The sequence below is a fragment of the Myotis myotis genome, unplaced genomic scaffold (assembly GCF_014108235.1).
Source record: "Myotis myotis isolate mMyoMyo1 unplaced genomic scaffold, mMyoMyo1.p scaffold_m19_p_4, whole genome shotgun sequence".
Classification (NCBI taxonomy): domain Eukaryota; kingdom Metazoa; phylum Chordata; class Mammalia; order Chiroptera; family Vespertilionidae; genus Myotis; species Myotis myotis.
Genome location: NW_023416346.1, coordinates 117991671 through 118019115, shown reverse-complemented (window position 1 = coordinate 118019115; position 27445 = coordinate 117991671). Strand labels below are relative to the sequence as shown.

The 27445-nt window shown below is 40.5% G+C and overlaps 1 protein-coding gene across 3 annotated transcripts in view; it reads right to left on the bottom strand.

The window, feature by feature from the left end:
- Positions 1 to 27445, bottom strand: part of APOO (apolipoprotein O) — a 58227-nt gene that overhangs the window by 20887 nt on the left and 9895 nt on the right. For 2 of the 3 annotated variants that reach the window (XM_036305771.1, XM_036305770.1), the window contains exons 2-5: positions 10941 to 11048; positions 8952 to 9071; positions 6663 to 6717; positions 2132 to 2227 (exon numbers count right to left, since the gene is read on the bottom strand). In XM_036305771.1, coding sequence (XP_036161664.1) covers positions 2132 to 2227; positions 6663 to 6717; positions 8952 to 9071; positions 10941 to 11048 — 379 coding nt within the window. The remainder of the gene's footprint in view (positions 1 to 2131; positions 2228 to 6662; positions 6718 to 8951; positions 9072 to 10940; positions 11049 to 27445) is intronic. The other variant, XM_036305772.1, reaches the window with a different exon arrangement.

The following is a 27445-nucleotide window of genomic DNA, read 5'->3' as shown; positions in this document are numbered from 1 at the left end:
AAAAATCAATAAAATATATTTAAAAAAAAAGAAGCTACTATAAAAAAGTTCTAAGAAAAAGGAACATTCAGAGAACAAGAAAGAGGTCTTGCAAATGGCCAAGTAAAAAAAATCAAAAGGAATAAAATAAAATAAGAATATATACAGGGCTAGTTTAAACAACTTAATTACTAATGCATATGAGTCCGGGAAGGAAAAAGATAAGAGTAAATTTTCAAAGAAATACAAGATACTAGTAGATAGATGCCTTTTTGCAGCTGAAGACTGCAAGCCACCAAAATGCCTAACCAGGAATGAAACAACTATATGTAGTCACAGCACCATGGAAATTCAGAGCACTGCAGATTAGAGAAGCTCCTCAAAGCTTCCATAAAAAGAAAAAAAAAAGGAATTACTTCAAAAGGAACAAGCTTCCAGCCTGGCTTCTGACTCTCACATCTGCAACTCCTGAGCTAGAATACGTGGCCTTCAAAGCGTTGATGGAAAACAAACTCTATGCCCAACCACACTATCATTTGGTATGAGGGCAGAACGCAATTTTCAGACCTGCAAGGACTTGGAAAGTTTACCTCCAACATAGGCTTTTTTGAAAGTGACTTAAGCATGTAGTTCAACAGCATGGCAGAGCAAACCAAGGAGATGATGACATGGAACCGGAAAAGGGGGTCACACCCAACAGAGTGTGGAGCCGTGTCCCAAGAAAACAGCTGTGCTGAATGTCAGTCCAGACTGAGAGGATTGCAGCCTGGGGAAAAGGGGAATTGAGCAGGATGGAGAGCTGGGAAAAACCTGAGAATGAGGTTAAGAAAACATGTAGAGGGTGAAACAGGGAAATACACTTGAAATTGACTTGACATGAGAAATAGTCTCCACTGAGAGACACGTGTTTTTACATGGGATGCATATAGATGCTAGTGCGATGTTTATTATTAATACTTACACAGGATAACATATAAAGGCTGTTTATTGGTTTTATGTGTGTGTGTGTATTTTTAAATCCTCACCCAAGGAAATGCTTTTTATTGATTTTAGAGAAAGGAAGGGGGGTGAGGGAGAGAGAGAGAGAGAGAGAGAGAGAGAGAGAGAGAGAGAGAGAGAGAGAGAAACAACGATCAGTTGCCTCCTATACACACCCAGCCAGACTGGGAATTGAACCCGAAACCCAGGTATGTCCCTGACTGGGAATCAAACCCTTGACCTTTTAGTGCATGGGACGTTTAGTGCTCAACCAACTGAGTCAGGGCTCTAAATTTAATTCTGATATAGATGGGAAGATGGCGCAGAAACTCCAACAAGAGTTCATTTCACAGGTTGGGGGAGTGGCACCAGTGCTGCGTTTCTCCAGATTCTAATATTACCGTTAAGGCATGTACAGCGAAGATTGTTAAAAGTGGAGGAATGGATACCAAACTATAGTGTCTATAGTTACCTTTTATGGGGATTTGATTACAGAGTTCATAAACTTTCTATTTTAGGACATTATGTAAAATCTGGATTTCACAATCAGTGAATCATCAAGTAGTGCATAACAAATTCATTTCATTATAGTGAACGATGTTTTCATCCTTGGTTTTCTATAAATGTTTTATAGTCCATCAGTGTAGTGTAGTAATATTTTTACGTTGGCATTTGTTAGCTTTTACTTTTAAGTGTTTAAAAAATTTTATATGCTCAAGGACTAAAGCTACAAAAAATTTATAAATCAAAAAATTTAAAAAATTTCTATGAAATCACTGTTCTATTTACTGTGATTAATAGCCTATTCTTAAGAGTGGAAAATTTAAAAACAGCGTCTCAGGTATGACAGACTTTGGTTAACAAAACTTCACTCTTTCTGTACCAAGAGCAATAGTAACTTGATCAAGTAAATGTGCCTATAAAGGATAACTAATTTTTTTTCAACCAAGAATATATAACTTTTCAAGGTTTTGTTTTGTTTGGTTTTTTACAATTTCTATATATGCTTAAAATCAAATATATTGGAGAAAACAACTATATCAATTATATATTAAGAAGGCCATACCCAGGATCGAACTCATTCTAAAAACTGGTAAATGAAAAGAACCAAATATGTATCTTCTCTCTCCCTTATGAACTGGTGTTTTTTTTTAACTCACAAAATTGTACCTACCTCTAGCCAAAAGGAGTCCAACAATGCCAGCAAAACCAATAACGCCAAGTCTTGGAAAAAAACCAGGAGGAGCATTTTGGAGAAATTCATAGCTGTCTACAACAGAATCAGACCAGGAAACAGTTCCATAAATTGCCCATTAAAAAACAAACCAAAATATCTTAAATATAACTAGTATATATAGTATCAGATGCTTTTTAAATAATGTATTCTTGGCTTTCTGCTAATATGCTTCTTTTCAACACATTCTTTTTATATGATAAACATGAAATAAAGGCAACATATAGGCCTATCTGCCATGCCAAAACATGCCTTATGATTTACTATTCACATACCAAGTATCCAATTTCCAAACACTTTTGGTCTGACAACCTACTGACAGTAATGTCAGATTACCTTCATATTCCTAAAGGCTACAGACCAGAATCAACTATTCACACGAGGAGAAATACAAATAGAGATCCTTGCTATCCAAACTCTTGTCATCCAAACACAATACCTTAGAGATATAAAAAGTTTGGTTTCATCCCGGCCAGTTGTGGCTCAGTGGTTGAACATTGACCTGTGATCCAGGAGATTCCAGGTCAGGGCACATGTCGGGGTTTTCAGGCTCGATCCCCAGTAGGGAGCATGCAGGAGGCAGCTGATCAACGATTCTCATCATTAATGTTTCTATCTCTCCCTCTCCCTTCCTCTTTGCAATCAATAAAAATATTTTAAAAAATAACTAAAGATTTTCATCAAACCATTTGTTCATCTAAAATCTAAGAACTCTTTAAAAAAAAAAAAAAGTTTGGTTTCAGACCACCACAATAAAGCAAACCACATGATTTTTTGGTTTCCCAGTGCCTATGAAAGTTATGTTTATACTGTAGTGCAGTCTATTAAGTGTGCAGTAGCATTAGGTTTAAAGGAATAATGTACATACCTTAATTACAACATACTTTATTGCTTAATAAATGCTAACCATCATCTAAAGTCTGTTGGAAAAATGGCACCGATAGACCTGCTCTAAGCAGGGTTGCCACAAATCTTCAATTTGTAAAAAAAAAAAAAAAAAAATGCAATAAAGTAAAGCACAAGAAAATGGGGTAAGCCTATAGATTTGGATAAATTTATCACTCTCTGAAGCTTTGCTGCCTGCTCTCTGAGACTAAGGAACTAAAAACATTAGGCTCAGGGGGAAAAGCATACTTTGCTATCTGAAATTATTCGAACTCAAGAAGAGAATAAATTTGGATAATGAAGGAAACTTGTAGCACAAGTATATGTGGCAAATAGTCACTATTGATAGTGATAAAATAAATAAAAATAAAGGCAACACGTAGGCCTATCTGCCACGTCTGAACATGCCTTATACTTGCATGATGCCACATCTCCTCTCCCAATCCCATCAAATAACAGCCAGCTTAAGTCCTAATCACACAGAAAAGCCTTTCCTATGCTCAACGGCCCACACCTCTCTTCCTCCTCTAAAGTCTCATATTTATTCTCTGTACCATAATTTGATACTACTTCTACCTTGTGTTTAATCAATCAGGGGTGTATTTTATGTCTCCACAAGAACATACAATCCTTAATGGTGCACTGCTCAGACTTCTATGTGACTTTCCTCAGTGGTAACAGTGAATGTTCGTACAACAGATAATTTATTAAAAACACTGCCAGGCATTGATGAATAATGCATGAAATTAACAAATAGCTTTTAGCTGGGTCATGACTTAAAAAGCCTTCACATCTCTTTCTCGACCTCATCTTCAGCACTCTCTATCTGCTTCCAGTTCCCGGCACACGCAACACTGAGTCATACATCCAAGCCTTGATGGTGCCGTGCCTGCTGTGTGGAATGCTGCCCAAGTCTTACCCCCATGTTTTGGTGTGGCTACCTCGGTTTCTTCAAGATTAATCACAGAGATCCTTCCCTGTCTGCTTCCAGCTCCCCAATCTCTATTAAACCAGGCTCCTTCCTCTGTACCTTCTACAGTGGTCTGTGACCACCTCTGTGTTTGCACTAATATTGAATGATTTATTATACGCAGCAGTGGTTGGACCACTGTCTTAATCAGCCTTGATCTTCAATGCTTGACATTATGGTGACGTATGCGGAACTGAACGAACTGGAGTACTCAGTAATTCTCTCCCCCAGAGAATACCAGACACATCCTAGTTTTCCGTTTCCTGGGTTCTTTGGGAAATGTGGTCATTTTAAATACTGCTATAGGGCTTGTGTTGTTGGTACTAATTCCTGTCTGGCCTTTTGCTTACTTTGCTTTTAACCTAGTTTTAAGTTTCCATCTTTTTGCGTGGGTCATTTGAGACAATTTTCTACTTCCATTTATTTTCTGCCTATCAGCATGGTGTTTTCAATTTTACACAGAGCAGATGACAGAAGGACAACCAGATGGCTTTGGTGAGCTGAGCTGAAGGGGGTAAATCACAAAGAAATGGGAAAGAAGAGACACTATAGGACTGCACTGAAGCTGAAGCCTAGCTTCTGGTAACATGACTTGGCTATGAGTGCTGGGGAATGGACTAATTGCCTTGGCAGACAACAACACAACTCATAATGGAGTATTTCTTAAGAACCTTTATTCTTGAACTATGAGTTCAAGAGAAGAAAAAACTACATGTTGCAAATAATGACTACTGTTCTGAATCAATGGGAAATAACAGGTAACAATGACACATGTCCAGTCACACACATCCAGATAAAAGATCAGGAGTTCTTTAGTTTCCTTAGGTTTAAAAAAATGAAGGTAATAGCCCTGGCCAGTGTGGCACAGTTGGTTGAAGCGTCATCCCATACACTGAAAGGTGGTGGGTTTGATTCCTGATCGAGGCACATATCCAGGTTCTTCAATCCCCAGTTTGGGTGCATATGGGAGGCAACTAATTGATCTTTCTCTCTCACATCAATGTTCTCGTTCTTTCTCTTTCTCTCTCTCTCTCTCTCTCTCCCTCTCTCTCTCTCTCTCTCTCTCTCTCTCTCTCTCTCTCTCTCTCTCTCTCTCTCCTCCTTCCATCCCTCCCTCTCTTCCTTCCTCAAAAAAAGAGAAGGTAATAAAGTACCTGTCAAGGCTGTGATGAGGATTATACATAAATTAATATATTGTTTTATCCTCGCCCGAGGATATGTTTTTATTGATTTTAGAGAGTGGAAGGGGGAGAAAGGGAGGCTGGGAGATAGGGAGGGACAGAGAGAGAAACATGGATGTGAGAAACATCGATCAGTTACCTCCTGTACATGCCATGACCGGGGATTGAACCCACAACCTTTTGGTGCATGGGACAATGCTCCAACCAACTGAGCCACCCGGCCAGGGCCATGAATTAATATTTTTAAAGTACTGAGACTAGTTCCTGGTACATAATAAGCACTAAATAAGTGTTTATAAAATTAATAAAATTAAGATGTTACTTATGAACATACATGAATAATTTAAAGAACCGGTAGGCTATTAATATGTCTGTCTTCAAATGAAAAATTATTTATCTGGTAGTTTAAGGGTTATCAGCACATCAACACTCTATAATGATCTTCACAAGAAATAAACTATACTCATTTTATTTTATTCTGTCATGGAAACAAGCACTTGTAAAAATAAGAGTTTGATTTGCCAAGATGTCCAATATGAGGAATGAAATATATTACCAGTTCCTGGCTGAGATTAGTCAAAACATAGACGGTGAACCCAGTTTATACGTCTATGTGATAAGTGCTTGTGAAAAACAATCAAGAACAATAAAAAAACAATGAAGGAGGTGGGCAAAGGGGAAGGGGGAAATGGAGGACATCTGTAATACTGTCAACAATTAAAAATACAATGAAGACACACTCTTTCTCTCTGTCTCTGTCTCTCTCTGTCTGGAGCATGACCGAACCTTTCCCTCCTCTCCTTTCCCAGGTGCATTACTTTTCCCTTTCCCCTCAGCTCCAAGGACCTTTCTAGGGCACTTCTTTTGCCTCCGTAACTCGTTTCCTGAGCCCACACAGCCCAGCTGGCTCACCTTTCTGTGATTTCTTAAATAAACTTTCTTTTATAATTTGAAAAAAATAAGAACCAATAAAAAAAATACAAAAACACTACTAATTATGCAATAAGGCCTTTCTGAGGCACACCAACCCATTTCCTTCCTGCATTTAAACTTCTATAAAATGTATTAATAGCTATGCAAAAGAGCTCTCCTGATTCTGAAAACCTATTGATGAGTCAGTGTGGATTAGTGCGAGTTAAGGACATTGTACCAGGAATAGATTTAAAGAAAAAAAATCCAGTATATCTATCTGCATTTGCTAACCCAACAATCCTAATGATCTTGAAGAGACTTACCTGAGTGTGTGGGTACACAAATCCTCTGAAATCTGATGAAAATAATAAATCATCTTTCCAGAAAAACCTACATAGCTCTCTAAAATTCTGCATACAATTTTAAGTAATTCACACATTTCCTGGAGCCATCCATGGAACCCTGGTTAAAGGGTCCAATTTTAATGAAGAAACTGATTATATCTCATTAAAAATAAACTTACCTAACCCCCACTGAACCAAACTTTGCATCTTGGGCTCAGTTTGGGAATACATTTCCTAAAAGGGTGAAAAGAAAATGAATGAGTAGAATTTATTGATTATAAAGTAACAATAAATATATTTGCCCTTACTGAATAAATTATCATATTATCAACACTCTTCAAACAAATATAGTGTCTATCTGGGTTTTTTGTGTTTTTTTCTTTTGTAATTTCCCCTTTACCACAAATTGTTCAGCAGAATGGCTTATGATTGCCACAGGAAACAAAGATTTCAAGTAGAGTGGTTTCAACAACCCAGCCTTTTCATTCTCTGTTAAAATTGAGGAGAATGGACAAAAATCAATACCCTCAATAATTAATCCTTTCCATGTGAAATTAAATATGTCCTTTCATATTCTAATTCCTGAGTTGCCATGATTTTAAAGCCTATGTCTAAAAAACTGCCCATTTGAAGAAGGAATGACTAGCTTTACTGGGACAAAGGAGTCTGTATCTAAGTTTGAAGAGATATTTACCCTAGTCCCAAAGCAAATGAAGTGTTATCATTCCCTTAACAATGACAGTAAAAAGGCTTTGGACATGACTATCAAATGATCCTAAAGAGAACAAGAGACTACCTAGAAGGTACCCACCTTCAAGAAGTCTACCAGTGAAGAAAGGAAAAGAGATCTGCAGGTATCAGAAGGTATCAGAACCAGTTGTCACTTGGAAAAGGATTTGTTTTATATAATTTAGTTCAAATCAAAACAAGTTATCCTAATACTGTTAAATGGACTTAAATAATAAATGCTAAATTTGAAGGGGGACATAAAAAACATTTAAAAACTGATTATCACTTCATTAAAACTTATTGATTTTTGCTGCCCATTAAAAAAAAGCAAAGCTACAGATCAATGTCTAGAGTGACTGCCCATGTTTTTTGCTGGCATAATCTTTTCACTATGAAGAAAAATTAAATTAGTTCTTGAAGAAAGGGGCTAAAAATTCTTGGCCTGAAAAAAGGAGCCATAAATTAATTTGTGGTTATAATCATCTTATTTTCCTAAAGACTTTATTCTATAGGAAAATAAGATGATTATAATCACAAAAATTATTTAGTGCAAATAAACATGTTGATAACTATTCTATCATCTACAGAGGTATTTTCCTGCACTGAGTATCATATACAGATGAAAAAGTAAAAAGCAACCTTAGATTGAAAGCAAGACACAAAGTATTTTCATAACCAAAAAAAGGAGAGAAATAACAGCAGCTATGCAAATACAAAAATATTTGCACAACTTTGCTGACCTTATCTTAACCACTAGCCGATGGTTTAAAAATATTCTAGAACAAGAGAATAAAGTCTAAGTGTTTTACAACTCATATATAGTCTTTAGGTATTTCATAACAATAATATGGTTATGATACTTAAGTATAATGGCCTAATTATATTGTTGATAGAGTCTGTGCTTACTATTTTCTTTCTAAATTGGTTCAGCGCTGATATAGACAGTGAAAATTTAAAATTTTTAAGTAAGTTCTGGATAAAAATTGAGTTTGTAAGTCTCAAGCAACGTAAATCTAGACCAGGTGACACATATCTACATGCTTCTTATTAATTTTCCATCAATTTTCAAAATCAAGATCAAGTATAGCAAATATATGTATCAAAGCCCACAAAAGCATTCTGTAGACTGTAAATTTCAATTTTAGATGTTAAACATCACAGAAATGCCTTCGTGAACATAATGACAAATGCCTGATCTAAAACCTGAGCAGTGGTAGAAGCCAATTTGTACAGTAGTTGTTGGATTATTGGGGCAAATAGTTCAGTACTCAATATGTAATTCTACCCTTTGTTAGTTATTTACCCTCCTATTATAGCATTCAAAATGTTCTGTAACCATTACTGTTTAAAGTTGTGATTTGTAGAATCTCTAGGGGGGACTTCCCAATTTTGACATAAAATCATTATATTGTATTCTTTTCCTTCCTCAGAGTTCCAACTTCATATCCTCTCCCTGTAGACAATAGTGTTTTCATAGCTGTGACCAAGATACTCACCAGCCCTCCACTCCTGCCCAGTGGGAAGGAAATTCTCTGTGCAGCTATGGCCATTGCACCACCAGGAAGCTCTCTGCTCCCCCCACCCCGACCCGAGATGGCACTGATGAACATTTGTAAGTTGTGCACTCTTAACTTGAGACCCTTTATCGTGCCTTTTTCTGAAAACATGCAGCTGATTCAGACTTCTCACTACTGACTCTAAACAGAAATGTGTTCACTCCATTTTCAGAAGAGCTGTACCTGACACCAACTTGTATATGGCTTGCAATACTGTCGGAGATGTGAGATGCTCTCTTCAAGTTGAGTCCTTGGCTCCTCCACATATTTAGACTGAACTTCGGGAACAGAGTAGAGTGAAAGCTGCATACATTACAAAACAGAACAAAAAGAAATAAAAATGTCTATACAGCAATGAGATAACATAATCAATGATCAGATTTGTAGGCACTGTATTTCTAATAATTCATAAACTGCGCCCTAAACCTTGCTTCACAGGATCTCTGCACCTTACTTCCTTAATCAATAAGGCCAAGGCCAAGAGAGCAAGGGCTATGAGGTGTTTTACTGTCCTCCCCCCATTACTGGTAGCAGACAAAGTAGCTCCCCTTTATCTGTTTTATATATTGAAATTTGGTGTTCCACCTTAGATTTAGTTTGGGAAAAGAATAGTATTACTCTAGCCCAGCCGGCATGGCTCAGGGGTTGAGCATCGACCTATGAACCAGGAGGTCACAGTTCGATTCCCAGTCAGGGCATATGCCCAGTTGCGGGCTCAATCCTCAGTGTGAGGTGTGCAGGAGGCAGCCGGTCAATGATTCTCTCTCATCATTGGTGTTTCTATACCTCTCTTCCTCTCCCTTCTCTCTGAAATCAATTTAAAAAAACATTTTAAAAAAGAATATTACTCTAAATCAAGCAGGTCAAACTCATTTAAACGAGGCATGAGGTCCACTGGCTGTGAGTTTGACATGCTTGCTCTAAAGCAGTGGTTCTCAACCTTCTGGCCCTTTAAATACAGTTCTTCATGTTGTGACCCAACCATAAAATTATTTTTGTTGCTACTTTATAACTGTCATGTTGCTACTGTTATGAATTGTAATGTAAATATCTGATATGCAGGATGGTCTAGCAGGGGTGGGCAAACTTTTTGACTCGAGGGCCACAATGGGTTCTTAAACTGGACCGGAGGGCCGGAACAAAAGCATGGATGGAGTATTTGTGTGAACTAATATAAATTCAAAGTAAACATCATTACATAAAAGGGTACGGTCTTTTTTTTTTTTTTAGTTTTATTCATTTCAAACAGGCCGGATCCGGCCCGCGGGCTATAGTTTGCCCACGGCTGGTCTAAGGTGACCCCTGTGAAAGGGTCATTCGACCGCCAAAGGGGTCGCGACCCACAGGTTGAGAACCGCTGCTCTAAAGGGTAGACTGGAGGGGAGTAGAAAAAAGTTCCAGCATAACTAAAGAGCATGTTACTTAGTTCAAATGATCAGTCTGGTGCTAATCAAAGGAGGATAGCAGGTTTGTTCCCCACCCAAAGAATAAACTTTTTATAGCCACTACTGGCAGCCTTCCTCACCCTCAAAAATTCCACTGCCCCAAGGCCTGAGAAGAAGATAGTAAAGGGTAAGAGATAAACTATTCAGTTTTATGTAAACACATTTAAGTAACCCTGCTCACATCTGAAGGTAGATGTTTATGCCACTTTACTCACTGTCAACAGAAACCAAATATCCAAAATAATCAGTGGCAAGTACAGACAAAAAAGGATGTAAATGGAGAGATTTCTTGTTTTATTTCTTTAGTATTCATTAAGCATCTATTTATGAGCTTCTAATCTGGCCAAGAAGCAGAATGAGGCCAGGTCTTTAATTTCTTTTTTCTTTTTTTAGAGATGAAAAAGAAAAATATTTTCTTGACATGATAAGCAGTCTGGAATTGGGCAGGTCATTTAGAAGCAAACTGTGCTTACAATCTACTGGGACACAGCAGATTCCCCACTAAAAAATTAGTAAATATTATGCCCTACGCTAAGTACCATTAATTAAAATTTATCTGTTGAAAAAGCCAGGTTACTTCACAAAGAATAATAAACTATAAGGAAATGTATTTTCTCCTATTAAATATCCTCTAAAATGTTGTATCTTCCGGATACACAATTTGTATACTTCCTATGGTCAGTAAATCAGATGCTCAAAATAGATCACAACATGAACAGCATGTTACCTCACTAATGTTCACAGAAGCTTTTTGAGTTGAGTCCTTTTTCTGTGATGCATAGACTTTGAAGGTGAGCAGACTCAGACTGGCTGGCCCCACGGACCTCTGGATTACCTGAAACACAGAAGCAATCTTAAGCCTTATCTCAATGCTATGAAATGAATGTGCACAACATAAGCATGTTCCTAACCTCAGCCACTCCTGCCTGGAAAACATGTTTTCATGTACTTCAAATTTCAGGTCACCTTTATCTTAATTTCCCAAAGACAGTAGGTTCTAAGTTATTCTACTTGGCCTTTCAAGTAAAAAATATATATATATCTCCCAACAACAAGGGAAGGAGTTTTTCATGATCTCACCTAGCAATTCATTGAATAGAGTGAAGATTATATCTGTAATTCTGCTAATCAAACTTTCAGAAGCTCCCCCTTTCCATTCCCATCCAGAGCTGGTCTCCCCGATCTCAGTTCCCAAACTCAATCTCTTTCTGTGCCTTGCTCTCCCTGACTGGGGTCACTCATGCCCAGTGACTTCCAGATATATACAACTCCAGCCCAGAACTCTCTCCTGAGCTACCAACTCACTCACCCTATGATTTCTGGACATTTCTACTCAGATGGGACACAAGCTTCCCAGATCAAGAATGTCCAAAACCAACTCATCAGGATCTTATCTGTACCTCCAAGTCCACACGAGGCCTAATGCATGGATGTGTGCTGTGGAATCAAGTCAGAAAGCTTTTTCTCAATAATCCCCTATATTTACACAGCACTTGATCATCTAGCATCTGTTCCTAGATGTGCCCCTCTTCCTCTACTTTCTCAGGAATGGTGCTATCACCCAGCCAGAAAACCTAATCAGAAACTCTGAGGTCATCCTTCACTGCCATCCCATTCTATTGGTCATTAAGTCCTCTTAATTCTGCCTACTGAATGACCTCAATTCACTTTCTCCATCCCCTCCTGTAGAGTTTTCACCTTGGCCCTCACTTCTTTCCTGGACTGTTTAGCAGCATTTTAACTGCTCACCTGGCCTCTGATGGCTCAAACCACTACACTGCCAGAGAATAACCTTTGTAAACTACAAACCTGATTATCTTCTACCCTTATTTGAGATCCTTTGGAACTCATCACCTAGGACTTTCATGTGGGTTAAACAAGGTCCATTATAATCTCACTGCAACCACCTTCTCTAACCTGATCTCTGTCATTCTGCCTTCTCCCACAAAACCTGAATTCCCTATATTTCTCCCATACTGTTTCACAGCTTCATGGGTTCCCACATGCTAATTCCTCTGCTTGGAACGTTCTATACTGGCTTTATCTTTCTGCACAACTTGCCTAAGAGCAGGGAGATTCAATGGAGAACCAAGATGGCTGCATAGGTAAACACCTGTACTTGCTGCCTCCCATAACCATATCAAAATTACAACTAAAATACATAACAACTAACATTCAGGACCGCAGGAAACCTGGCTGAGTGGAAGAACTACAACTAGAAAAATAAAGAAGAAAGAGCATTGAAATTGGAAGGCGGTGCGACGGCGAGGAGGTGCAGAAGTGCGGAAGCGGCTGGCACCTGGGTGTGCCACTTTTTAATTAGGAGGGAGATACAAGCACCCATGTGCTCTGAGCTCCAGTGCCAGGTGAGACTTTGGGAAACCTAGACACATACGGGAAGAAGCTGGATTGTCTGGCATCAGGGCAGGAACATGGGGGCAGCTTTCTTCCAGGCAGAGGTGCACGCAGCAGTTGTCGGACCTCTCCAGTGCAGGACCGACTGGCAACCCTTGCTGTTTGCTCTGCCCTGGAGACTCCCTGAGACCCCACCCAATTTACAACCCCACCCAAGCTGTGCCAGTGGCTTTTGCATATGAATGGCCTGTCCTTTCTCAGCCTAAAACCTGTCAAACTGCAGCTGGGTCAGAGAGCCCCAAAGCTATCAAAAGAAGGCAAAGGCCAGCACTGCCGCACCCTGCCTTGCTTCACAGCTGGGCCTCATCTGGGCACTTCCAAACCCCATGCAAAGAGGAGGAATCTGCAGATCTCTCTGTAGCTCCTGCTGGGTGGCCCCAGACAGTGGCTGACTTTGCATCTCCTTGGAGATCCAAGAGCCAGTGTACCCAGTGGTCAGTGTGAGACCATTCCAGATTACAACTCTTCACACCCATAAGTGACACACTCAAGGGGCAGACTCAGTGAGCACCAAAGCCCCACTGAAGCAAGTCCTGCCCCATAAGGGTGTCTCCTGCACGTAGCGCTTCCACTGTAGACACAGCTGGTCCTCACAGCCAACTGGCCTGGAGGTAAACAAACACAGGGAAGCAGCCAAAATGCGGAGACAAAGAAGCGTGTCACAAATGAAAGAAATGGAAGAAAGCAAACTACTGGATAGAGAGTTCAAAACCACAGTTGTAAGTGTTGTGCCCAGATTTCAAGATTCCCAAGAACCCCCACAGGGAGCCCATCAGTCCGATGCAAAAGCAAAGAGTCATTCATTTCAAACCTAGGTTTGGCTCCCCTGCCACACTCACCGATGCAACGGTAAGCTCCAGTGGCCGAGAGAGAGCGAGGCCTGATGGGATTGTGGGTTTTATAGTAAGGGCAGGGGAGGGGACTGTGGGCCCCGCCAATTGGCCAGGCGCGAGTCGGGTCTTGTTACACAGGATGTGGTCATCTCTCTGGCGTGCACGTCCCTTGGTTGTCATTGGTTAGTTTAAAGAAATCCTGGGCGTGGCCAGCAGGGGCCTGGGCTTCCGGGAAGAAGGCACTCTCCTGAGCACATGGTGGCCGCCCCAAAAATGGAGGACCCAGGGCAAGATGGAGGGCGCAGTCCTCGCCCCCCCAAGGGCAAGCTGAGTCCAGGCTCCAGGGGCCAGTCCGGTTGCTGGGGATCCAGCAGATCGACCAGTTCCAGCCCAGACAGGAAGTCCACGTCCTCCGTCTCGTTCCCGGGGGCGCTGGCGATCGCCTCCTCCTCCATCTGCTCGGGCGAGGGCACACGCCCCGCCCTGCCGCCGCTGCTGCCGCCGCCGCCGCCGGGGGCGGCGGGCGGGTGGCAGCCTGCGCCGGGCTCCCGCCATGGGCTGGGGAGTCGGTGCCCGAGGCCACCAGCAGCGTGGTCAGGCCCTGCGACTACTCGCCCTTTCAGTAAGGTTACTCAAGAATCTTCTAGAAAGCTCCGAGAAACTTAGTGAGACCTTTGAGGAACTTACTGAGACCTTCAAGGATCTTAGTGAGAATGCCAATAAAATGGAAAAGGATCAGTCAGAAATTAAGCATACACTGATTGAAATAAAGAATAATACACAGAGATTCAACAGTAGAGTAGAGAATCCCAAATCAAGTCAAAGACTTGAAATACAAGGAAGCAGAAAACACCCAACCAGAAGAGCAAAAAGAGAAAATAATTCAAAAATATAAAGATAGTGTAAGGAGCCTCTGGGACAACTTCAAGTGTACCAACATCCGAATTATGGGGGTGCCAGAAGAAAAGAGAAAGCAAGATATTGAAAACCTATTTGAAGAAATAATGACAGAAAACTCCCCCTACCTGGTAAAAGAAATAGGCTTACAAGCCCTGGAAGCGCAGAGAACCCCAAACAAGAGGAATCCAAAGAGGACCACACCAAGACACATCATAATTAAAATGCCAAGGGCAAAAGACAAAGAGGGAATCTTAAAAGCAGCAAGAGAAAAACAGTTAGTTACCTACAAGGGAGTACCCATACGACTATCAGCTTATTTCTCAACAGAAACTATGCAGGCCAGAAGAGAGTGGCAAGAAATATTCAAAGTGATGAATAACAAGAACCTACAACCAAGATTACTCTACCCAGCAAAGCTATTATTTAGAATTGAAGGGCAGATAAAGAGCTTCACAGACAAGAAAAAGCTAAAGGAGTTCATCACCACCAAATCAGTATTATATGAAATGCTGAAGGGTATTCCTTAAGAAGAGGAGGAAGAAGAAAAAGGTAAAGATAAAAAATTATGAACAACAAAGTGACAATAAATACATGCCTATCAACAAATGAATCTAAAAATCAAATGAATAAAAAATCTGATGAACAGAATAAACTGGTGAATATAATAGAATCAGGGGCATGGAAATGGTGCGGACTGACAATTCTAGGGGGGAAGGAAATGTGGGGGGGTGTGGGAAGAGATGGGACAAAGATCTTATATGCATGTATGCAATACCTATGGACGAGGACAGTGGGGTGGCAAGGGCCTGGGGTGTGGTGGGAACCGGGTGGAGGGGAGCTATGGGGGGAAAAAAGAGGACATCTGTAATAACCTGAACAATAAAGATTTTTTTAAAAAGCAGGGAGATTCATTGCTTTTCTTATCTGTCCATTTATTTATGCTTATCAAGTTCTCTCTACCAGATTGGAAGCCCTTTCGGGATAGGGCCATGTCTTACTTTGTATTTCTAGTGCCCATGACTGCCTCACACGTAACAAATGCTGACTGTTTATTGCCTGCCTAAATGGACAGAAGAGAGGTGAAATATAAATAAGTGGTTGACTTATTCTATGTACTTTGGCATGATTCAGCTTCACGGAAATCACAGTGCTGAGATTTGCAGTGTCTGTAATGTGAAAGACTAGGCTATTCTTAATACTCACAAAACACAAATAAACCAGAACAAAAATGTCTGTTGCAATATATGCCTGGAGTCACACACAAAAAAGGAAATTCCCATATTTCAGAAGCAAATAGCTAGAAGTTATTTTTTTAAGTGATTATTACTTTACCTGCTTTAAAAATAATTAACACACCCTGAAAGTATTATGTGTTCATCTTGAAAGGTCTTCATTTCAAGAAAATATTGCTACAAATTTCTTTTGCTGCCCTAACCAGTTTGGCTCAGTGGATAGAGCATCAGCCTGCGGACTGAAAGGTCCCAGGTTTGAATCCGGTCAAGGGCATGTACCTTGGTTGCGGGCACATCCCCAGTGAGGAGGTGTGCAGGAGGCCGCTGATCAATGTTTCTCTCTCATTGATGTTTCTGACTCTCTATCCCTCTCCCTTCCTCTCTGTAAAAATCAGTAAAATATATTTTAAAAAATTTTATTTTGCTTCCAGGGTAAAGGTTGGCCAGCTACTGCTGACAGTTACTGTAGTCCCTCCCCGCACCCTAGGAGAGGGCCTATTAGGCTGCTGATATCTGGAGGTGTGAACTCAGTGTTCTCTGCCCTCTGAGTCTGTCCCAGACCTACTAACAACACTGCTTGAGCTGGAGACTTTCCACTGAGCCAGGTGGCCCCACCCTGGACTTTGTTTCTGATTCTCTTCCTCGTGGGTACTAGCTGCCCGCCCCCTTTCACTCCCCATCCAGCATTTTAGGTTCATATTGACCCCTATCTTCATCCTCCTTTGTCATTTTTATTGTTTTTATTGATTTTTTACAGAGAGGAAGAGAGAGGAATAGAGAGTTAGAAACATCGATGAGAGAGAAACATTGATCAGCTACCTCCTGCACACCCCCTACTGGGGATGTGCCCGCAACCAAGGTACATGCCCTTGACCGGAATCGAACCTGGGACCCTTGAGTCTGCAGGCCGAAGCTCTAGCCCAGCCGTGGGCAAACTATGGCCCACGGCCCTTTGAAATGAATAAAACTAAAAAAAAAAAAGACCGTACCCTTTTATGTAATGATGTTTACTTTGAATTTATATTAGTTCACACAAACACTCCATCCATGCTTTTGTTCCAGCCCTCCGGTCCAGTTTAAGAACCCATTGTGGCCCTCAGGTCAAAAAGTTTGCCCACCCCTGCTCTAGCCACTGAGCCAAACCAGTCAGGGCATTCATCCTCCTTTGGTGTAATGTCTTATGTTGACCTTCTGAAGTCTCTATTCCTGCTTTCGATCCTTAATCCTATGTACTTTCCACATATTTCACTTTTCATCTCACGGCCGCCTATCATTTTAATCAGATTTCTACTTTTTAAATTCTTAATTTAAATGATTATTCTGCTGTTCATCTTTTATTTTCAATCTCAACTTGCTGACTTTTAAAATTTAACAATGTATTGGATTTTTGATTATTAATGTCTACTTTATTTTTCCGTCTTTTCCACTGTTCTCGTTTTAACATTACGCTAAGCCTGCCCCTTTATTGCCCAAATTGTTTTCTTCTTCCACTTCTCCTGTTAGTCTACCCCCCAAGTCCGCCCTCACTCCCACTCAACAACAAGAACTGTGTCCACAAGTCAGTAGAACCAACAAAGCTCCCTCCGGCAGTCACTCTTTCAGCTTCCCGCAGGCTCTCAACAAATAAACAAAACAAAGGCCATCCCAGGAGACTTGGGAGATCCACAGATTAACATTCCCCAGGGCAGAGATTATATGAGATACTGCTGGATCATTCTTTGTTGTGAGGCCTTTTGTGCATGTAGGAGGTTTAGCAGCATCCCTGGCCTCTACCCACTAGATGCCAGGAATGCCTCCCGGCATGAGTAAAAAATGTTTCCAGACACTGCCAATAGTCTCCTGGGGGGCATCCCCCAGCCCCATTGAGAAGCACTGATTTACTTGAATTAAGTGTATTTGCTGATATCTCTTACCATCCAGACTTTAAGGAACTCTATGTTTTGAACTCTATGGCCTCAAACCTAATCCATGGTCATAGAAGTCAGAGCAGTCGATGCCTGGGGGTAATGTGTGGAGGGGGGATGGACTTACTGAGAAGGGGCACAAAGGAACTTTCTGGGATGACAGAAATGATCTGTATTTTATTGGGGTGCGGGTTACAGAAGGTGTATACAGAAGTTGTCAAAAATCAGATTGTAAGATCTGTACAACTTAAAATCTGTGCATCACACTGTATGCAAACTCTATTTTAAAAGGAATCTATGCACACATAAACTGTGCCAAATTCATGCCAACATATGGGTAACAACTGCAGGCCAATGGTCATTCCTAGGAAGGAGTCAGGCGCACACCCGAGTGTGGTAAAGAACAGGTGCATTGAATGTGTGATGAAAACTACAGGAGGAGCCTGGGTAAAAGGTCCACAGGCAAACAAGCCTGTGCTGATGTACTGCCCAACATCTTGGGTGGTTCACTTCCCTTTCTGGCATCAAAGGGGGCTCTTTCTAGTGAAAAACCACCCCATTCCGCCTGGACCTGACCAGATGTTATCACAAATGGAAATTGTGGACGCTGGACTCCTGCTGGGTGACTATCATAATTTAGTAGAATTCATAATGAGTATTCAGGCTAACCCAGTGGTCGGCAAACCGCAGCTCGCGAGCCACATGCGGCTCTTTGGCCCCGTGGCATGGGCCACAAAGTTTCAATCACACTGTACATGCATGTCCGCATGTGGTATTTTTGTGGAAGAGCCACACTCAAGGGGCCAGTTTGCCAACCACTGGGCTAACCCATTCAATATCAGAATTTAAAAAGGGACAGGCTGTTAAGATGTGCAGAGATCACCCTCAGGAAAGTGTGCAAGCAAACGAAGCACTTTGCTTTCTACTGCCTCCCCAGTCTACCATCAATGGATTCTGATGTATAAAATAAGTAGTAAAACTGCCATTTTCAGGAGCATTCTCTCAAATTGTTGAGATTTTGCTTCCCAGTAATTGTCTGCAGTTTGGCTCAAATAAAATCATAGATAGTCTTTACAGGTTTGAACGATTTTTACATTAACAGGCTTCTAGAGTGCTAGATACACTAGTATGGTCAATTTGTAAAAATTCACTTGTGATCTGTGCACTCTTCTGTATGTATATTTCAACACAGAGTTAGAAAGACAGACTGTTTGCTTTCTCTACTTTAGTCCTTCCTCCCTTCACTACTCAAGGCACCTAAAACTGTTCTTCCCAAGGCCTCCCAGTTCTGTAAACATCAATGGACATCTGGCATCTTGCTTGACCTTGAAACTGGTGACCACTCCACCATCTTCAAGCTCTCTCTTCCTTTGTTTCAAGATGCCCCTCTAGCTTCATTCTGCAAGCTTTGTAGGGCACTCTTTCTCCTTTTGGGCCTTCTCTTCCTCTGTCCATCTCTTCAAGGTTGATGAGTCCTTAACCCTCTCCTCAAGCCCTCTCCTCTTCTCACTCCAGAGCCAATTTCATTTATATCTAAGTCTTTAACTCCAATCCTATGTTATTAATGCCTAAATCAGTATTCCCAACCGGGCCTCTCCCTAAGTCTCAGGCTTGTATGTTTAACTCCCCATGGATATCTTCACCAGGCTTTTCAATTACTTCCTCACAATGAATTTTCTTTCTCTGAAACCTGTTTTTCTCTGAGTTTCCCTACCTCATTTAATGGCTGGGCAAGCCACACAGTCAAAGGACAACATCAAAGCAACTCTTTCATGAAAACAAACTTCAAAAACAATAAGATGTGGTCACTGCCTCCGCAGTCTAATAAAGCGGATAAACAAATAATTACACCACACCACCTGTGGAAGTGCACTAACAGACAAGGGGCAGGAGTAACAAAGAAAAAGGAATAATGTACCACAACTAGAAATTCTGGGAAACAACTGCTGAGAAAAGGCGGAATCAACAATCAGAAAGTTTATGCCTGCCTTCCTGCCACCCTCGCTTCTATTTTTTAGCAGTCACCCAACAGACCGATGCCAAGACTCAGTGTCTCCAGGAATAGGTGCTATAAAGAGAAGTAACAAAAGAAACCAAAGGTTTGGAACATGAGGATGATTTCTGACACACCACAATCTTTTCAGCTACACCCATGAGCAGATTCGACTGCTATACAGAGCAAATATAGGCAACCATAAACCACAGATACTACTTTAATATCAAAAACATTCTAAATCTAAAAGTCCCCTTTTATAATCAAGGTGAGAGCCCTGGCTGATTTGACTCAGTGGATAGAATGTTGGTCTGCTGACTGAAAGGTCCCAGGTTCAATTCCGGTCAAGGGCACATACCTAGGTTGTAGGCTCGACCTCTGGCCAGGTCAGGGTGTATGCTGGAGGCAACCAGTCAATGTGTCTTTCTCACATTGATGTTTATCTCTCTCTGTCTTTATCTGTCACTTCAATTCTCTCTAAAAATCAATGGAAAAGATATCCTCAGGTGAGGATTAAAATATATACAGTGGAACCTCATTTCTCGAACAATTCGATTCTCAACCTCGCAACCCTTTCATGCTGATACCTGTATGATGTCATACATCTCTCAGGTGACAAACGAAGGAGAGAATGTGCAAACATGAGTCAGTTTATACCTGTTAAAATATCAGGATATTGGGCTGTGAATATTTTTGTGTTTTTTTGCTGCTTACAATTATTGTCAAATTTTCATTTTTTACTGTACATTTCCTTTCCTTTTTGTTAAATTTTCATTTACATTTCATATCCTTTTTGTTTTTAAAGTGTTTATTTATAGATTAAACAGTACAACAGACATGTACTGTACATAAGAAAGGTTAAGCCCTGTGGCTCAGTAGTTGAGCATCGACCTATGAACCAGGAAGTCAAGGTTTGATTCCCAGTCAGGGCACATGCCCAGGTTGCAGGCTCAATCCCCAGTGTGGTGCGTGCAGGAGGCAGCCAATCAATGATTCTCTCTCATCACTGATGTTTCTCTCTCTCTCCCTCTTCCTTCCTCTCTGAAGTCAATAAAAATATATTTTTTAAAAAAGAAAGGTTAAAACATGGAATCATTTGGGGGGCTTGGAACAGATTAATTCAATTTACATTATTTCTAATGGGGAAAAAATGATTTGGTTTTTGAATAGCCTTCTGGAATGAATTAAGTTCAAGAAATGAGGTTCCACTGTACATATACATCAAGGTCAGATAGGGTTTCGATGATAATCCACTCAAAATAATTTGGTATCAAAAACTGCATAAATAAATCTAATGCTTTTTTAAAAATCCTCACCTGAGGATATACTTTTATTAAATTTTTATTAATTTTTAGAGAAGAGAGGGAAGGAGGGAGGAGGATAGATAGAAAGAGAGAAACATCGATCAGCTGCCTCCTATACGAGCCCCAACCTGGGATCGAACCTGCAACCTAGGTATGTGCCCTGAATGGGAATCGAACCCACAACCTTTTGGTGTACGGGATGATGCTCAACCAACTGAGCTACCCAGCCAGAGCAATCTAATGCTTTAATTATTGCATTTTAGCTCTTATATAACCTGTACATTAAAATGTACAGCTGTTTCCAAAGTTATTGCATCAGATCATTTTTATATCTATCACTTTGGAAAATAAATGTATTTGGGGACATTTTAAAGTAAATGCCATTTAAAATTAGGTATTCCCCTATTTATAGGAAATGAGGCACAATTATGTATCACCCACCATGTTACACTGGTTCTCTGATCTTCAATCAATATTTTCTGCAATAATTTTCATGTGAAAGCATTTTTCATGTAAAAACAAAATGCTTTTAATCTGATTCTTTTCAGTTATTTAATAAGTAAAAATCTAAAATGAATTTGTTTTTAAGAAGGGTCTTTGAAAACTAACAATATAGTTGAGTTTATTCTTGTTCTAAAAAAGAACATAAAACAAAAATAAACTATGTGAAAGAATTTAGGGTAAAAAAAATGATTCAAACAATCAACAATTATGCCCAAATCAGGCTACATTGTTGTCCTTAGTAATTTGTCATAAATTGAATTAAAAATAAAGAGAAACTAAATGAGTCCATATTCTTGATATACCAAAATAATTTGCCCTCACCCTCAAAAGAAGCATCCAGTACAGTACCTATATTTTATGCAGCAATCCTGTCTCATCTGGAGGGCCACATGCCAAACTGGTAACAGGCTTCTCTGAGAAGGGGATTAGAGGGAAGTGGACAATCGAAACCTGATCATTACTTTCACTGCACTGTTTTGATTTTTTTTCAAAGAAAAGTTATTTCAGTATTACTTATACAATTTTTAAATAGGCATTTTCTCACCTCACATCCCTTAGGATGGTCACTATAAAACAAAAAAAAACCAAAAAAAGCCTGGCCGGCGTGGCTCAGTGGCTAGGCGTTTATTGACTTATGAACCTGGAGGTCACGGTTGGATTCCCGGTCAAGGCACATGCTCGGGCTCAATCCCCATTGTGGGATGTGCAGGAGGCAGCCAGTCGATGATTCTCTCTCATCATTGATGTTTCTATCTCTCTCTCCCTCTCCCTTCCTCTCTGAAATTAACACATTGTATGCGGGAAACGTGTTTACACGTTTTACGTATTTATACATTCTACCAGTGTAGTAAGGCACGGGACACATATTAATACGTTTTTTATAGACTAGCGGTAGAATGCGGGTAACGTATAAATACGTAAACTAAAGTTATCGTAATTTTACTGAACATTGCCATTTGCGCAAAAATTAGCAAAAATGGCCCGTGCCACCTGTTAGCGCGCGATAAAAACTACCCGCAAACAATATGTTAATAAAAACATATATTTTTAAAAAAGCAGAGAAACCAAGATGGCGGCATAGGTAAACACCGGAAATTGCTGCCTCCCACAACAAATTAAAAAAATACAACTAAAAGACCAAACGGACATCATCCAAAACTACAGGAAGGCTGGCTGAGTGGAAATTCTACAACTAGAAGGAAAGAGAAAAGCATACTGAGACTCAGAGGAGGTGCGAAAGTGCAGAGGTATGGAGGCACACGTAGCAAGGTCTGACGACTGAGGACGCAGCTGTCTTTTTGAATCGGGAGGGAGTCACAAGCTCCCGACTGCTCTGAACTCCGGTTCCGGGAAGTCTCTGGGGACCCGGACTCGTGTGGGGAGAGACTGGACGGTCTGGCAGCGAGCAGAACTCGGAACTCGAGAGCGGCTTTCTCAGAGGTGCTTGCAGCAACTACCGGGACACTAATATGCGGGGCCCCTTAGGGCAGGGCTGAGGATCAGCCATAGCTGCTTGCTACACCCTGTTGATCCCCTGAGACCCCGCCCCACCCAAGCTGTGGCAGAGGCTTTTGCATATGAAGGGCCTGGCCCTTTGCAATCTGAAAATTACCTAAAAAGCTGAAGCTGGGCCAGACAGGCCCAGAACTTCCAAGAGAAGGCCCAAGGCCCCACAGCAGCTTGCATTGCTTCACAGCTGGGCCTCATTTGGGCACCTCCAAACCCCAAACAAGGAAGGGGAATCTGCAGATCTCTTTGTAGCTCCTGCTGGGTAGCCTCAGGCAGAGGCTAAATTAGCACCTCCTTAGAGATCCAAGAGCCAGTGTACCCAGTGGTCAGCGTGGGACCATCCAGATTACAACTCCTCAGATCCATAAGGGACACACTCAGAGGGCAGACTCAGTGAGCACCAAAGCCCCACTGAAGCAAGTCTTGCCCCATAAGGGTGTCTTCAGCACAGAAGTTCTCCCACTGTAGACACAGCCGATTCTCACAGCCAATTGGCCTGGAGGTCAATTCCTCCCAGTGATACCAACTACAATCAAGGCTTAACTACAACAAGACTGTGCACAAAGCCCACAAAGGAGTGCACCAAGAGTGTCCACCTCAGGTAACTGGGGAGGCTGAGCCACTGGGCCCCATAGGACACCTAGCACACAAAGCCACTCTATCAACACAGCGAAGCATAAAAAAATGCGGAGACAAAGAAACAAGTCACAAATGACAGAAATGGAGGAAAGCAAACTACTGGATATAGAGTTCAAAACCACACTTTTAAGGTTTTTCAAGAATTTTCTAGAAACCGCCGACAAACTTAATGAGACCCTCAAGAAATCTAATAGACCCTCGATGTTGTGATAAAGAACCAACTAGAAATTAAGCATACACTGACTGAAATAAAGAATATTATACAGACTCCCAACAGCAGACTAGAGGATCGCAAGAATCAAGTCAAAGATTTGAAATACGAAGGAGCAAAAAACACCCAACCGGAAAAGCAAAATGAAAAAAGAATCCGAAAATACAAAGATAGTGTAAGGAGCCTCTGGGACAACTTCAAGCGTACCAACATCCAAATTATAAGGGTGCCAGAAGATGAGAGAGAGCAAGATATTGAAAACCTATTTGAAGAAATAATGACAGAAAACTTCCCCCACCTGGTGAAAGAAATAGACTTACAAGTCCAGGAAGCACAGAGAACCCCAAACAAAAGGAATCCAAAGAGGACCACACCAAGACACATCATAATTAAAATGCCAAGAGCAAAAGACAAACAGAAAATCTTAAAAGCAGCAAGAGAAAGAAACTCAGTAACCTACAAGGGAATACCCATACGACTGTCAGCTGATTTCTCAACAGAAACTTTGCAGGCCAGAAGGGAGTGGCAAGAAATATTCAAAGTGATGAATACCAAGAACGTACAACCAAGATTACTTTATCCAGCAAAGCTATCATTCAGAATTGAAGGTCAGATAAAGAGCTTCACAGATAAGGAAAAGGTAAAGGAGTTCATCACCACCAAACCAGTATTATATGAAATGCTGAAAGGTATCCTTTAAGAAGAGGAAGAAGAAGAACAAAAAGGTAAAGATACAAATTATGAACAACAAATACACATCTATCAACAAGTGAATCTAAAAATCAAGTGAATAAATAATCTGATGAACAGAATAAACTGGTGATTATAAGAGAATCAGGGGCATAGAAAGGGAGTGGACTGACAATTCTCGGGGGGCGGGGGGAGGAGTGTGGGGGGTGCGGGAAGAGACTGGACAAAAATCATGCACCTATGGATGAGGACAGTGGGGGGGGGGGTAAGGGCAGAGGGTGGGGTGGGAACTGGGTGGAGGGGAGCTATGGGGGGGAAAAAGAGGAACAACTGTAATAATCTGAACAATAAAGATTTATTTTTTTTAAAAAAAGAATTTACACCCTAGCTGGTTTGGCTCAGTGGATAGAGCATTAGCCTGAGGACAGAAGGGTCCTGGGTTCCATTCAAGTCAAGGACAGGTACCTTGGTTGCAGGCTCCTCCCCCCACCTGGGCCCTGGTGAGGGTTGTGCAGGAGGCAACCAATCGATGTGTTTCTCTCACATTGATATTTCTCTCTGTCTTTCCCTCTCTTTCCCACCCTCTCTAAAAATCAATGGAAAAATATCCTCGGGTGAGGGTTAAAAGAATTTACCAAAAAGTATGAGGATAACACCAAAAGAAGATGGGAAAAACGTTTTGATCAGTGATGATATTTTTGAAATAATTATATTGATCAGTGACTGTGTGTTTGGAAGAAATATATTGACAGAATAATTAAATCTGTCCTTTCAAAATAACTGTTTTAATGGACACTCACTTGAATGTATACATTTGGGAGCACTTAAACTTCAACAACAATACAAACCACAATCACTTCAATCTGTTCCACAGTGAAGGGATTATGAAGCCAACGTTTTAAGAGTTCAGACTTGAGCCAACAAAAAGAACTGTCTTCTAACTATGACAAACACGTAAGTATTTTATGACAAACTTTCAATTCTGTTCTGGAGTAATGGATATTCCCTAGTTCTTTCTCATCCATTATAAATACGCTGTGATCTAGAGATGACTAAAGAAAAAAAAAAATGAGGCTGTTTTCAAGATTAACATTTTCCTTTTTCTTACAGAAAACCAACTTCTATTTTATCTTTAGAAGGCAGAATTCACCACAAAATTAGGTCAGCAAAGCAAAGAAATTATGTTTCACCTATAATTATTTCATTTCCTACTCATTAAAAATACTTATCAGATTTTATTAAATTCACACAGAGAAGTCATAAATTTGTCTGATAAACAGGAAGGAAGAAACCTCAGGGGCAAAGAATGAGATAATTGTTTCTTCAGACAGATTTTGAGTCATCTGGTTAGGCTGTACTGGCTTCACACAATTGGAACACAGATGACATGTAATGTACCATGTTTCAAATATTTTTCAACTCCCTCATTCAGACAAAAGTTTACCACTGCTTATCTAAATCTCACATATATATATATATATATATATATATATATATATATATATATATATATATATGGATGGCACCCTAAATCCACTTATTCTTTTCTGAGTTAGGGAACATAGGTAGGAAAAAAAATCACAGGGGAACATTTACTTCAAGGCTTGCCTTTTGAATGCTTCTATATTTTCAAGCAACTAAAAAAAAAAATCTACATCTTCTAAGAGGAAGAGCTATTCTGCCAAAGTAAAGTCTATTTAGGGTTCTTTCCTAATAGATCACTGTGTGTACACAGAACATTTCCTAATAGGTTTCGTTTCCTAATAGGCCACTGTGTGCACAGAGAATGCCAAATTCACTGGCCACAACTGTTTTCCACCTCATCTCAGGTAGTGACTGGCTTTTCATCTTTAAGGAAAAGAAAACCTAAAATTTTTTTGAAAAAAAATCATGTGCAAGGCTCAATTCAGCTACAATAATCTGGATTCATAATGAAGCTTTCTGCTAAAATAAGAACTTACATGCATATATGCATAACCCATGGACATAGACAATAGCTTAGTGGGATCAGGGTGGAGGGGGTCAATGGGGGGAAAAGGAGGACATCTGCAACAATAAGGATAATTTTTTAAAAAATAAATAAAAATAATTTAAAAATAAAATAGGAATAAAAACAAGAAAAGTCAGTATTTGTACTGTATACAACAATTTTTAAGAGGTTCAGTAACGATTTATTTATTTACTTTTTATTGTCTAAAGTTTTACATGTGTCTCCTTTTTCCCCGATTGACACCCCCCACCCCACCCCAGCCATACCCACCCAGGGCAAGCCCCCACCGCCCCAGTGTCTGTGTCCATTGGTTATGCTAATATGCATGCATACAAGTCCTTTGGTTACAACAATTTTTAACAGTGCTCCCAAATGATGTGACTTCATAAGCCGGCTCAGAATAAATATTAGCCAAGTGAGATAAGCCATCATCAGAGGATTTAGTAAACTTGTTGGAGTCCCCCTATGGCTTGGTGCTTACTTACTCACCAGCTTATCCCGTTTCATAATGCAACACGTGAAGCAGCCCCTCTAGTGGAAGAGGAGGTTCATTTCAAGCATAAAGGAAACAGGCTGTTATTCAGAAAGGACTGACAGTTGTGGAATGGGGGAAAAAGAAAAATGTACCTTGTTATTTTCATATATCCTATTTTAAAAGACCATTCAAAGGTATGAATAGACATATCTGAAAAAAAGAGACCACTGGGTATCCCTCCCATTAAAGCAATGAACATGCACTTGTGAATCTATCTCTAGTTCCCACAGAAGGCTTCTCATCCTCACCCAACTAAAGACATCCGTAAGTTGGAACCAGTGTGGGCTCTGAATAAAACACACAACATTGCTTGTCCTAACCGGTTTGGCTCAGCGGATAGAGCGTCGGCCTGCGGACTCAAGGGTCCCAAGGGTGCCTTGGTCGCAGGCACATCCCCAGTGGGGAGTGTGCAGGAGGCAGCTGATCAATGTTTCTCTCTCATCGATGTTTCTAACTCTCTATCCCTCTCCCTTCCTCTCTATAAAAAATCAATAAAATATATTTTTTAAAAAAACACACTACATTGCTTCCATGAGTCAGAAAGAAGTAGGCAAACAAAGGGTGACTGTATTT